Below are 14340 nucleotides of genomic sequence, written 5' to 3'. Positions count from 1 at the left end.
CAGCGAATGCTTGGCTGTCACGCTATCTTTCAATACAGTGCTTCTCAACCTGGGGTCCCGGGCCCTGTTAACGGGCACCAGGGGCCAAGGCTCTGCCTGAGGTCCACGCAAAAATAGATTTGGACATGTCAGACAAAACAATGACAGCAAATGCCCTTGCTTATTTTGCAGAATGTTAACCAGCATTTGATTCAATTCAGTTCAATTTTGTTTTGTCTTTAGCTCCGAGCACAACGGTCACTTCAAGGCACTTTTACAGTAGAAAGTTCAGCAATTCCACAAGAACAAGGACAGGAGGTGGTGAAAAAAAGACAAGCAAAGAAACTCCCTTTTAACAGGAAGAAACCCGCAGAACCAGACTCAGAGTTGGAGACTTTCTGTTGTTCTGGTTGGGGGGAGTGGGTGGAAGGAGAGAGAAGGACAGGACAGAGGCATATTGTGGGGAGAGAATCAAACCTGGTTCATGTAGTGATGTTTTTGGAATAAAACATTTTGATTTACATTGCCACAACATGAAACCTTTCAGATCTAATGTAATCCAAGTCCACATGATGTGTCTGATAATTAACAATACGATTATCAAATTATTAAGTTTGAATAGGTGATTAGACATTATGGTGTCTCATGTTATCATGTACAAATATTTATATACTAGTAAATGATTATCTACCATTCTGGTATGATGAATCATTGGTTCCTATGTGGTTGTAAACTGGTGGTTTGGAAGCCCATCCCCTTGTCAAGCCAGCTGCCAAGACCAGACCAAGGGGTGGTCAAATTTGGGCCATGCAAAAAAAAAAAAAAAAAACGGCTTAACCATGCAAAAATATGTAAGTGCATAGAATACTCGTATTACAATCAAAAGAAAAACTGCCACTGTCATGATTTGCCACCTTTGATTAGATAACATTACATAAATATCATTGGCATGAAAGCCATATAGGGTTTTTTCATTCAATCATGTCTGCCAGAGGCTGCAAAAAACACTGAACCCATAGCTGAAGGTTTGAAAGTATTTGCTAACCTTACATTAAAAGAAAAAAAAGCACTGAGGTGAATCAGAGCTCACATTTTCAGGTTGTACATATTTGGTTTGGTAGAATTGTCATCAACAAAAAAAGGCTTATTCAACATATATATTAATATCCAAAATGTACACAATCTACCTGTGTTTGACTTCACTGTGATGTTTGAGCCGTCAGATGTCAGATCGGGGTTCAGATTCTTTCCGGGGGACAATCTGGAAGCTCCAAAAGAACATTAGTGAAAACTGTTGATGGAAAGTCTTTTGTGTCAGTTTTGCTGATACGAACCATTTTCTCTCAATCTCAAACAGAGCACCAGCTCTTCAAACATTGAAATCACAATTGCAAGCTTCAGTGAGAAATCTTCGCGGTGTCCTCCCCTCAAGCTTTTCTGTTTTTTTTACTCTCGGTGAACCGTCTATCGGCTCTGTTTGCTTTGGTTTTGCATCTTTCGCACATGTTCCACTTCTCAAATTGAACCTATGCAAGCTGCTACCCTTCTCACAAGCGACTACTTATCACAACAGTTTGCTGAAGGCTGCTGAAATGTCAAATCTCTGCAGGACAGCCTCTGTGAAAAACAAACCATTTAAATGAAATAGGGTGGCTGATGTTGAATATCTTATTGTAGTGGATATAGATATAGGTTCTCATTGTCTTAGCAAGTGTGCTTTAGCAGAAAGGTTATAAAAACAATGGTATCCCCCAAATTAGTTTATTTTTGCCACTTCAGGATGTAAAAATGGTCAATCACACTTTGCAAACAGCCAATCACAAAGCAAGAACTGTCTATTAGGGATGGGATGGTATTTCAGGAACTTCTCATGTACTGGAATCTTTACACACAAATACCTTGATAAAAAGGCAACAGTAACGGACTTTGGGAAATGTTTGGAACATTCCAGGGTATATTCAGCCTCAGTGTGACGCCATCCTGCCAATATTGAAATTAATATCTCAGAGATGTTTCCAGCATCTTGTTGAAATCCTGCCACCAAGAATGAAGTCAGTTCTGGAGTCAAAACCAGAACCAGCAGGGTGGACATCATAATGATGGTAGATTAGCAAATATAATAAGGCCTCACTTTCACCAAAATGTTTCAAGTGAAAACACTTTTTTTTTTGTGCAGTTTTCTTTCAGAAACGTCCCTTTTCATGCAAATGTCGGATACTGACAATGACGTAGTGAGCATTCCAGGCCACAAGTTGGCGCTGTTTAATTTCCATGCCGTCGTACGGGACTAATTGGGTTTCATGGTTAAAGAAATCATGAATGTTTGTGAACAAGATGTGAGCACTTTCAGAATAACTTCCAAATGGAACAACTAAGATTTTATTACCAAAGCTTATTATGATGTCTGTTCATCAAATCTTATAAAACGACTTAATTTCAGAATCAAAGTACTTTTTTTGGAGACATTTTTTGACATGGCTCCATGCAGAATGAAAAGGGTTTGAGTCATGAGCTGAAGTTTGGTGGAGAGGAGACACTTTTAAAGAAACATTTCTATTGGAGGCAGAATTGATAAACACCGGCAAGGGCAGGACGAGTCATTCAATTTGAGACTGTACCACATGAATAGATCCGGAGGCAAGTTTAATGTGAAAAATAATTTATTTTTCTTTTTTAATGGCACTGTTCAAAAAGCCTAAAAAAAAAAAAAACAAGAACAAAAAATAATGACAATTCCATTGGGCCTTTGGAGGTGGTTTGAGCACTGCTTTATTTGCAGGTGCTTCAAATAAAAAAAACAAAACAAACAAACATATACTTAATTTTCATTTAAAATATTTCATGTCTCAGTAAAAAAAAATACTATATTGGACTAAAGTGATGAGGATAAAAAAAAAAGAAATGGAAGACCATAGTCAGCATCGATGAATGTCATTGGACGTCACGTTCTCCCTCTGGGTTTGCCTTCAGGACCAAGTACCACCTGTACGGAGGAGTCTTGCTACCATCAGGGAGTGTGTCTCCAGCAGTGGGAGGGCTTCACCTGCGACTGCACCATGACGTCCTATGGCGGCTCGTTCTGCAACGACCGTAAGTAAACCTTCACTTCCTTGGCTGTTGCGGTTTCGAAAGCATGCCGTGGGAATGAATGCTGCAGAGCGGAAGACCATCAGAGTGACAGATTTTTGGCTCAGATTAGTCGACATTAAAGCAAAAGCTCCACAGGCAACTGCAGGTTGGGTTTTGAAGTGACACATTGTTTGGTTGGAGTTCTGATTGTTCGACTGGGATTTGCTCTTGTGTTTTAACCTTCAGGCACTTGATTCATAGGAATAACACGTTTGTACCTTTAAACAGCCCGAGCCTTGTGCGGCTTTAGGAGCATCAGAACTTTGCAAAGCTACCTCCGCCTCCCCGGCTGGGCCACATGACTCAATAAACACACGACACGTAATCTTAAACATTCGCTAACAAGGAGCCATTACTTCACGACGCCACGGCCTCACAAAGTCGCTCAACGTCCTTCTCTGGAAATCTTCCGTCACTCACAGCCAAAACGTTGCGCCACCGTGAGATTGGTTCCTCGGCTCCCGAGGCGCGGCGGACACACGCTGCGAGGAGAAATAGCGATTTAAGCCCCGTGCGCCCGCTGCGTGGTCACCTGCTGGGTGGCTGTCAGCCACGGAGTGAAGCCAGGGAGGTGGAAGGGGAGAGCGGAGCGGATTGATCCTGATGTTTATTTGAATGTTTCAAGTGTTTCTCTCAGACCTTGGCTGTATGCATTCGTTGGAATATGCTTTCTGCTAATGCTTTTACCGCCGGTCGCGGCCTCGGAGCGATAGTGCACACATTTGCATAGATATTGCCGAGGTGAGAACTGGCTTGAGTTGGGAGAAGAAGCAAAAAAAAAAAAAAAAGTCATCTTTGTCGAAATGTTCAGTGAACTTTAGAAAAGAAGGTGTAAATACAGATACATATCTTGACCTCTTTATATTGGAGACGTTACTTAAACACACACACACACACACACACGGATACCAGGAGCCACACTGTGAGCTTTTCTGAACAGCGGATGAGTTTGAGCATTAGCGTTGTGACATGTCTCGCGTTGTTAAGCATTAAGGCGCGGCAGGTGAAATTGGATTGAGCGCCAAAGCTACATATGAGTATGAGACATTTGTTATTCCCGGAGAACGGCTGCAGCAGCTTTTGGTGGCACAGAGCTCATGTACAATTAGCATTCAGCACTCCTCTCCGGCTTGATTTAAACAGGGGCAGAGGCAGGGTGACAGGCTAATAGACTTGTTTGCATAAGTCTTTGTTTGCTTATGAAGTGGTGGCTGCAAAGCTCCGCTGTATCACCCTCGCCTACCCCTTGACGAGCCGCCCCGCGCTTCATTCGCTATCAAGTTTATCTCGTATTGTTGTGCTCTGCCGCCGTAATGTCGGGTGCCCCGTTACCTTCAAGGAATATAGCTGGGCATGACAGCGAGGGGCCTGATTAGCGAGGTGTGTTCCTCCGTCTCCTGGAAGTCTTGGGCAAAAAAAAAAGGAAGGCGATAATAACTGCTCGCTTGGCGTGACAGCCGTGGCGAGATAAGCAGAGATCCCTCGCTCAGTGGAAGAGGGAAGCAAATGAAGGGGAGGGTGAGGAGGGAGAGTCATGCAGTCCTGTGTTGGAGCTGTTGCCTGTGGGGAGAGTTAGCAGCTTGAACCTGCTGGTTTGGAGGATGACAGGTAGAAGTGGAGCAGGGGAGCGAATCGACACACGTCAGGGCGGGAGATCACGTAGGAGACGTGTGAATGTTGTGAGAATGTGCGCACCGGGGGGAAGGACTTCACCAGCAGCCCGATCAAACGCACACAGAGAAACGCACACTCAAGTGCTTTGCGCCACGCGAGGCCTCTAAATCACGCCATCATGACGTCTTTTCGTCTCGTTTGCGCTCACAAAACAGAATCTGACTCATCGGATCAGTTGGTTGCTGGTTGAAGCTCTTTCCTTCCCGTTTATTCCAACCTGTGCAATGATGTTCTGCTGCGAGGTTGCCATTCTGTGCTATAACACGTCCACTGTATGAAGAACATTGCTTGCTATCCAATCAGGGGAGGGAGATTATTAAATTCTCCTCACTATCTGCCTTTAAACACTTTATAATACACAATCTCAGAGTGGTATTGGTTTTTCCGTACTTGCTTTGTCAGGGATTTCAATTTGTTCCAAACTTAGTTCATGCCTGCAAGTGGAGATTGAGTTAGACAGTGATAATAATGAAAGATTTTATTTAGCGCCACATTTCAGGATGCTCAGGGTCAGTTCACATAAAAGAAACATCACAACATGAAAATGTCCTGAAGCAGATGACATGGACGTTAAAATAGCCTCTTCTTTTAGGTTTTGTAACCATAAATCACGTCTGCAGCTTTCACAAAACTATGCTAAAATAAACATGTATCTAATTCATATTTCCTTAAAGAGACTCATCACACAGCATAAAGCAACATGTGATACCTAAATTAGTTGAAGAAAACGGCTTCAAAATCTAAACGCTGAAAAATAAATAGTCTAAAACAATCTAAACACAGTTGAATGGTTGAAACTGATGAGGTTCAAATTAAAAGACCCAACGAAGGTTAAACTGCAAAATTAGCCGAAATGACTAAAACAGGTCAAATGAATTTAAAACAGCTGAGACTATTAAAATGCAAATGAGATAATATTTTGAGGCCATTTTAGCTAAAAATCAGTTCACAAAAAGCTGGTGTGGCAAAAAAAAAACCTAAAACATATAAAGCAGGTGAAATTGCTTAATCCACTAAAAATGTAAAAAAATAACTAAATAAAAACAACCAAAACAGCTTTAAAAGTTTATAAACTTTTAAAGGTTAAATAGATTTTGCAGCTCGAGACCAAATCAATCTGTTAGAAAAAAGCTAAATATGTAACGAGGTACAAGTTGGGTGCAAACTTGAGAATGAAACAGATCATGGGCGTCAAACTCATTCTATTTCTGGAGTCACATAAAGGCCCATTTTATTTTGAGGGGGACGGACCAGTGAAATAGTGCCTGTGAAATTTACAGTTGATTTAAAGAATATACGTGATGAAAATGTCCGTTTTCCAAAGCACATGCGACCAAAAATGACTAAAATCTCAACATAAGGCTAATTTTAATGAAACCCTCTGGTTGCTTTTACGAAGTCACCCTGACAACATGGCTTGAACATGGTGGTACAGCTGGATTGGAGCCTCTTGTGGGCCGGTTTTGGCCCTCGGGCTTTATGTTTGGCCGTTTTCACCTGGGGAAGTGCTACACACCCAGTTTGTGGTTTTCCAGATGTGTTATACTGCAGCGTGTCAGCCTCGCTCCTGTGTGCATGCTGTTTTTTTTCGCTCTGTCTTCCTCCCTCACAGCAGCCGCACACCTTCCGACTTGCCTTCCTTCTTTCATCGGTGTTTCCAAACAACAGAAAAAACACATTTCACATCTTGACCTTGAGATCTCGCCGAACTGGAACCTTTTGGCTCCTTCTCGCCAGCCATCTCTTCTTCCTTTGTCTTTCTTCCGTCTTACTGACTCCCCTCGTCTTCCTCACGGCTTTATCTGTGAGTCAACACTTTTCTGAACGTCGGGGAATTTTTTCTTGAGCCTGCTCGGCAAAACAAAGGTAGGACTTATCGCGTCGCCACGGAGCATTTATTTTGGGGAAACCACGAATCAAAAGGTATTCTCTGGGTTGCTCGCCAGAGTAAAATGGTCTGGAATCTTCCAGTTTCACATCTCTGGCCCGGATATGTCATCTGCGTACATGAAACTGATTGCTTTGAAAGGTTTTAATCCCTTTGTTGGGTTTCCTGTCGCCACACAAATGGTATAGCTCGGATCCGGCACGTGTGTCTGCATGATTAATGAGAGAATAAACAGGTGCGCCGGTCTCTTTGCTTTGTAGCTCTATGAAAGGTATAGACACATGTCATCAAAAGAGAAAGGGTTGGGAACTGGGCCAGCACAATGAATCTCAAAGAACAGGCCTGCCACCCGGTCACACTTTTCCTCCCTCTCTCTCTCTCTCTCTCTCTCTCCCCCCCCCGCCGGTGCGGAAGCATTGCACATATACAACACACGCCCACACACACCTTGTGTCAGTGGACACAGAAGATTCTCAGTAAAAGAAAGTGCAAAAAACGTTTTATTTTTCCTTTCATGAGCAAAAATGATGTGATTTGTTGTGTTTTTAGAGCCGCAGTTGCTCATCAGAGGTGATGTTTTCTGTCCGTCAGCCAGTGCACAAGAGCTCAAGTCAAATTTCTTTGTTTTAAACCCAGAATCATTTGTTCCACTCCGGGAGGAGAAGCTGTCACAATTATTGACACAACGCTTATTATTTATGAATGCAGACTGAGCTCAGTGGCAGAGATATTGCAAACACGCAGAAAAAAAAAAAGAAAAAAAGATCAATTTCCCGTCATTTTCCAACACCGATGTTTCATACCAGATAAACTGATGTCATTTGTCTCCATTTGAGTTTTTGTGCTGTTGGACATCAGCCAATCCCATTAACTACAAAGGATATGCAATGGGCTGACCTCAGTAACCAAAAAACATATTTTGAAGCCTTCTTTCCATGTCTAATGCAATTATCATTTCCAAATATTGCCAAAAAAGAAAAAATTCCTCAAACTGGGATAATTGAAAAGGCGATGAGTCACTTGGCCTCAAATCGCAGCTTGTTTAAAGGCTGATTCCTGATTCCTACGTAGTTTTGTGTCACTGAATGTTATCGCAGTAGTTTTTGGGTTTGACAATAAAAAAAAAAAGTCATTTTCTGCCTCTAATTGCAGTTCCCTTTAAAAGATGTCAAACTTTAATGACCGGAGAGAAAGGTGGGACACAGAACTTGAATGTGACCATGGTGATTGGCTGGCAGCGGCACTGGGATAATCTGGGGAGCTTGTTTGGCCCTTCTGATGGTGTTGATGAGACTTGGCCTGCGTTCAGGAGTGCTCCGATGTGACTGCTTCAGCTGTGATGTTGTCAAAAACGTCTTAAAATCGCTCTGCCCCAAGACGCGCCCATCAAACAAGGCAACGTGTGAACAGGGACTCGTGGAAATGATTGGTTTAAGTAGATGTTTAATTATTCTTCCATTTGACGCTGGTGTAACATGGATTAACCACGAGTGCAAGGCGGAACATGATGAGTTTGAACTTTAGGGTGGCGTGATATCAAGCGAACGTGCAATAATATTGAGTATTGCGATAACGATTTGATTTGTGAGAGAATACTCAAGTAGAGGATGCATAAATCACCACAAACAACATTTTGGTCATTTTGAATTTGTAGAGCTTGTGTGCACTCGTGCCACATGTTGATACTGTGATAACAATAAATTGTTGTTAATCTTCCTCCATCGTCCTATTTTTTTAATGTTTTCAAGTGAAAACAGGAAACTTTCATTACGGTTTGAGTATCTGCTTACTTCACAAGGGTACTCCGAGCCCCTGAAAATGCTACTTTTCGAAAAGGGCACGCTAACTTGGAACATTTCCAGCATTTCTGCCGAAAACATTGTTTTCAAAAGGCTTCTGTCTAAATATGAATTTTTTGTGGAACAACACACAAAAAATCATTGTGTAAACAAGACCTGGATCTTTTTTTTCCTTATTCACGACAGATCAGAAAAAGAAACAAGTGATAAAGAAGCCGTTTGATGGCAGGAATCTGGTTTTGAAATGATATTGTCGTAGCCTAGAGTCAACCCCACTGCCTTTCACCGTCAGAATAAGACACAGTGTCCATACCTCTCACTTTGTGCCCTGATGAATTTGTCACGGTTGCACTGCAGCAGTGCTACTGAGCAATGCGACAGTCTATGTTGTGCCGGAATGGATCAGATCCCAATAGAGAAAACTCTTGTTTTGTCGAGTTGCAGTGTGTGCATCTCTCGCGTTGGTCACTGTTCTCTGACATACTGCACTCCAGAGAGGCGGCCTGGAGGAGACACTAACGTAAAAAAAAAAAAAACATGACTGAAGGGAAAGTTCCCTGGCACCAGTAAAATTCATATTTTCTTCACAACAGTCTGTATAGCAGCGGGATCCAAAGTTTGGGTAAACATGCCATCAACTCTGACATTTTGTAGAGAAGAAACTGAGATTTCTGACATTTTCACACACTTTTTGACAGTGAAGGCATGATTGTGAGGCTCGTGGTTTGGCCACACTGCATCATAGCAGCTTTATTTTCAGATCAGATCTATACTAATACTAATTGAAAACAATTTCTTGATAATTACTTGTACTTCAATTCACACAACTGACTTTATTTGATAATTTTTGGATCTAAGACACCCGGAATTGCCGTGAAATGGCTTAAAATGACAGCATTTGGTTGCTTTGTTGCCAAATTTATTTGACACTGAATGTTGACTCTGCTTCAATTCACTATCTTTCTCCGGTTCACTGATATGCCACAACAGAGCACCCTGGAACTGTCTGACATTACAGGCTACTGTTAAAATAAAAAGAAGTATATTTTTATACTTTAAAGAAAAAGACACATTCAGTACAGTCACCAACTGTGTTACATTGATTGATTGCAAGTCCATCAGAAGGCTGGATGAGCATCATATTACAAAAGAAGTATGAACATGTGCCAATAGTACTTTGATAACAAGTTAAAATAATTTAGGTGTCTGTTTTTTTCACCCCTATTTCATGTGTCTACACTGTCATTTCCAAGAAGTCCTCTGCCAAGTTATGTCTTTCGGTAAATCATGTGCATGCATGAATAAAGACTGTTCCACACATAATATCAACAATGTATTTGCATAACATGAGACTGTACAAAAATGTTTTCCCTGAAGCAATTGTTTGTTTCTGGCTTTGAAACAGTGAGAAAAACAGTTAGCAGTCAGACCCTTCTATTTCGCTTCATCCTGTTCGGAGGTGCTGGAGCCAATCCCTGTCAACGCTGGACGAGGGCAGGATTCACCCTGGACAAGTCGTCAGTCCATCGCAGGACAAACTCGAACAGACAACCTGAAGTCAAACCCAGTCGTAGCAAATCTTTTCTTCTGCACTTGCCGTTACCTCAAATTCCACATGTTGTAGGCTTTCTCCTGATAGCTGCTGTCACGTGTTGGTCTTCAGAGCTCACTAATGGCGGCTCCATTACCTTCAGCGGGATTGTGGAAGCTTTTTGTACCGCGGCCCTCTCATTATCCATCTCCATTGGTAGTCTGGTTTATCTGGTGTAACGATGAAAAGCACATCACGTTCCACTGGAAGTGGAGGTTGTTTCCCACACTGTTACACTATGTTTATGCATAGCGATGCGTTTATGGAACAAATGAAATGAGGAAAAAAAAAAAAAATCTAACACACATACACACACACACCAGAGAGCATTTGTTATTCAGCAGCAGCCTGCAGTGATTGACTGGTCTATTTGTCTCTGCGCAGCGTATAAGTGGGCCACTTGGTATTCTGCCTTATTCATCTGGAACCAGCTCAGACAGAGATGCTGTGTAAGTGCGTTGCAGTACGAGGCCTTTGTTTCTCCCCCCTCCCTCGCTCTCAGTCTCGCTTTTCATTCTCCGGGTACGTTCGGCGCAGCCGAGAGACGACGCGGCCCGAGAGGGACGGAGATCCTGGGAGGCGAGCATGCGTATGTGGGATCCTCTGTTCCACTGCATAGCGCTCGCTGGGCGTTAGCTGCACATGTGCATGTGTACACTGGATCCAGCTGCTGGCACACGCTGCCGTCGAGCATACTAATGGAGCGCAGAGCGCTGCTGTGTTTGCGGCACTGCTGATTTCAATCTGCGCCCCCCCCTCCCAATGCCTCGTCTCTTTATTTACCCTCTATTTAGGTTTGTATGAATTGAAAGAGTTTGCTGTTTCTGTAAGCTTGGACTCGAAACCCGTGGTTCTCAATCAGGGGTACATTGAGAGATCTCATCGACCCTGAGGCTTTTCCTGCTCTGAGGTTGTCATGAATAGATACGCAATGGTGGTGGAATAGAGACATTTTTTTAACGGAGGCCAATAAAGAGAATGTTAGACCTTCGGAAAGGAATGGACAGTGCAGACAAACTACATCAGGTTTGTTCACATGGAGAGAAATACACTACATAAAGGACCGCTATGAGAGTTTGATTATTTTCTCGAGAAGTAAAAGGGACTCTAAGGAAGTATTGAAAAAATTAAAAGCGACCAAAATTTCACTCCAATTTCAGGTGCAGACCTTAGGTCCCGTTTACGCGACAACATTGCACGCCAATGTGAAAATGCATCCTTTTTTCCTTTTTTGTGTTTAAACAGCAATGTTTTGAAAATTATGTAGTTTTATGTTGTGCCACGAGTGCATGCTGTTACTGTCTGTGCACTCGTGCGCAGAGAACAATGCACTATAAACATTAACATTGACAATTCTGCCAACATTCGTATGGAGTTGGATTGTTGTCATGGTGACGCTCAACTATAAAGCTACCAAGTCCCAGGAGAATATGGACTGCGAGTCATGACACTATAGTGGCAAACATTGTCGTGATAGTCCGTCTCATTGCATTTTTCTCCCCTCGCAGAGACGGATTGTTTTCAAAGATTCTCACTCTGGGAAGTTTATAAATCTGTGTCTTCAGTGGTCCCGAACATCGTTGTTGTGTAAACAGACCCCCGAAACACACCTGAAAGTTTTTATTTTTCGCCTGACAACTTGAAATCAGCCACATTTTGCAAGTACTGCTCCCTCTGCAGGGATAACTTTAAATCAGGTATTGTAATCAGACTGTAGCCAAGTCACAGAGCAAAGCAATTTCTGGATTATGGGATGAATAAATCAGACCAGACTCAGGTACCATCACTACTAGCATCGTTTCAATTCCTCTGTGTTTTTACATCAGCAATAAAACTCAGGTTGAGAACCCTGGGTAATTGTTGACGTATCGTTTTCACTCACATTATTAGGTTTAGTTAACATTAGCATATTGTATAGACATTTGTTTTTCATGTCTGATAAGTACAAATATATCAACACTGCGTGACCATATATAACACCAGAATATCATATTTAGTCAAAACACCTGCTCGCTTTTAACCTTGCAGTGTTTCCTTGCTAGTTTCTGCCATAATTATGCGTTCAGTTTTCTACCTTTAACCAGGAAAATTGTTGACAAAATTGCTCGTAGCGAGGTGCTTTGAGAAAGGCTGTTATGCCGTCTTGCGGTACATCGACAGGGGCGAATCACGGCTACTTTTATGCCGTTTTCCACCTCTATCTGGAAACTGCGCTGTTATCTTTCGTTGAGTGCGCATTTAGTGGAGCTCTTTATTCCTCAAGTTCCTTTATTTATGCCTTGTGAGCGCCGTCCGCACGAGGCAAATCGACTCTGAGCAATTCTAAAGGACTAAGTGCCGGTCGCTAAGTGTGGTACTTCTTGCTTTTGCTAGCCTACTGTTAATGCTTGATAGGCTTGATGGGCTTCGACTGGCGCTGGTCACGTCCAGCTCTTCTTGTCCATCTCTCCTCGTCGAACTTTAATGAATCCTGATCACTGAAATGCATTTGCGCTCGTCCTCGCCAGCGACTCCACAGGTGACCATTTACTTTGCCTGAAATGCAAAGAAAAGCAGAGTTAGTGTTGGGGATGCAGGGATCAAAGGGACCTGTGGGTGTATGAATCAGAATGGAAGCCTGCCTCTTTTGTATGTGTACTGCACGTGTTTCAGGCTTAGCATCGATTGTCAGGCCAGTTGCTATGATCAAGGTCACGCCGGCTTCAGCATGGACTCGGAGCTTGACGCCGCGTGGATCAGTATAGTCTTGTGGGGGGGCTTTAGACCTCGCAGGTTCTCATCAGCAGCTGAAATCACTCAGTCAAAACTCAGGAGGAATGAATAAGCAGGCCCTTAGAAAAAATAAAATAAAAATCCTCCCCGCAAACGTCATGAGCCAATGAAGGAACTCAGGAAACAGACGGCAAGTCGACGGGGAAAAAGACAAGCGAAGAACCAAATAAAAGGAGCTCATAGGCAACGACTGGCTCGATTTTTTTTTTTTTTCCCCACACGTGCTCTCCGACATTCTGTTCTCAGTCTCATCCAGATTTGTTATTCATGCCTCCCACCTTGTTGGTGGCTCTCGTCTTCTCCCCGGCCCCAAAGTGCTGCTGTCCGGACCCAACAATTACCCGCCACCTCATTAGGCCACAGACGCAGTGTGAATCCTGAATAATTACTCAGTTTGCTTTCTGTTTCTTTCCCCCCTAAGCCACTAAATACCCTCTCAAAAACACACACACACACACACACACACACACACACACCCGACATGCCTCCCCTCCTCGCTCAAGTTCTCAGTGGTAGGTCGCTCCAAAAAATGAGACGGGTAGCGACCGCGGCGGTTGCAGCTATCTTCCCATTTGCAGACCGTGCGTGAATGAAAGCGCGGGCAGAAAAATGAAAGTACGGATGGAAAAGCGGAGGGAAGAAGAGGCTGCGAGTGAGTTGTGAAATAGTGTTTGGGCATGCAAAAGCAATTTTGGCTTCTCCAAAAGGAGGGCAGCGTTAAGCCCATTGGACTTTGGGAGTCACCATGTCAAGAGCTTGAAGGGGATTGGTCGAGGGTGGATGGCCACATTCTGTGGCCTGTTGCACCGAGGGCAGTGGCTGTAAGTAATAGCTTGGCACGACTTTTGGCTGAGGTGGAAATAATGCTTTTGCTGGAGCGGGCTCCTAGCTGAAACTCTTGCACTGTATTAATTGAAAATTTCAATCAACATACCCATCTCTGAGTCCTCCACCTCCGTGCACGGAGGTTATTAAATCAAGCTGACGCTCAAAACGTGAATTATTACAATAACAGTAGTTCCAGGTCGCCTTATCTCGTCATACCATTTGGAACTACTCTCATATTTATTTTTCAAATTCCTCAGTGGGAAAATCCTTTAAACTTCAGGTTTCAGTAAACATTCTGCACTTCATCTCTTTTCCCCAGACTTTCTGTTTGTCTGTGAGTCTGCTAGCTTTGGCAGGTAAGCTAGACATCTGCCTGTTACTTTGGGTTAACAAAACAAAACAAAACAAAAAAAAAGCAGAAAAGTGGCAATAACTTTCTTTTTGGGCTGTGTAAATATGCTATTTTGAGCTAAAGAAATAGTTTTTTTGGACTTTGCTTTTATTGAAAGATTGCACAAGATTTTGAACCAGAGTGTCCATTAACAAAAAAACAGCAAATAATCAAGAGAGCTTGCTTTTGTGGAGAGAATGGACGGGAAAGGGGAAAGAAACCAAGCAATATAAATTATTTCTCACCTTCACACAACCCAAATTAGTCAAATCCTTTGTTCACCATTTGT

General features: G+C 42.8%; 1 protein-coding gene across 1 annotated transcript in view; it reads left to right on the top strand.

Moving 5' to 3' along the window:
• The window catches only part of nrxn2b (neurexin 2b), a gene marked incomplete at its 3' end in the record, with an annotated part of 753200 nt that overhangs the window by 394709 nt on the left and 344151 nt on the right, over positions 1-14340 (top strand). Inside the window, exon 15 of the mRNA XM_080519167.1 lies at positions 2950-3069. Within this exon, the coding sequence (XP_080375293.1) occupies positions 2950-3069 (120 nt within the window). The remainder of the gene's footprint in view (positions 1-2949; positions 3070-14340) is intronic.

Source organism: Blennius ocellaris (assembly GCF_963422515.1).
Source record: "Blennius ocellaris genome assembly, chromosome: 23".
Lineage (NCBI taxonomy): Eukaryota > Metazoa > Chordata > Actinopteri > Blenniiformes > Blenniidae > Blennius > Blennius ocellaris.
The sequence above is the reverse complement of the archived record's forward strand: the minus strand, read 5'-3'. Positions and strand labels throughout refer to the sequence as shown.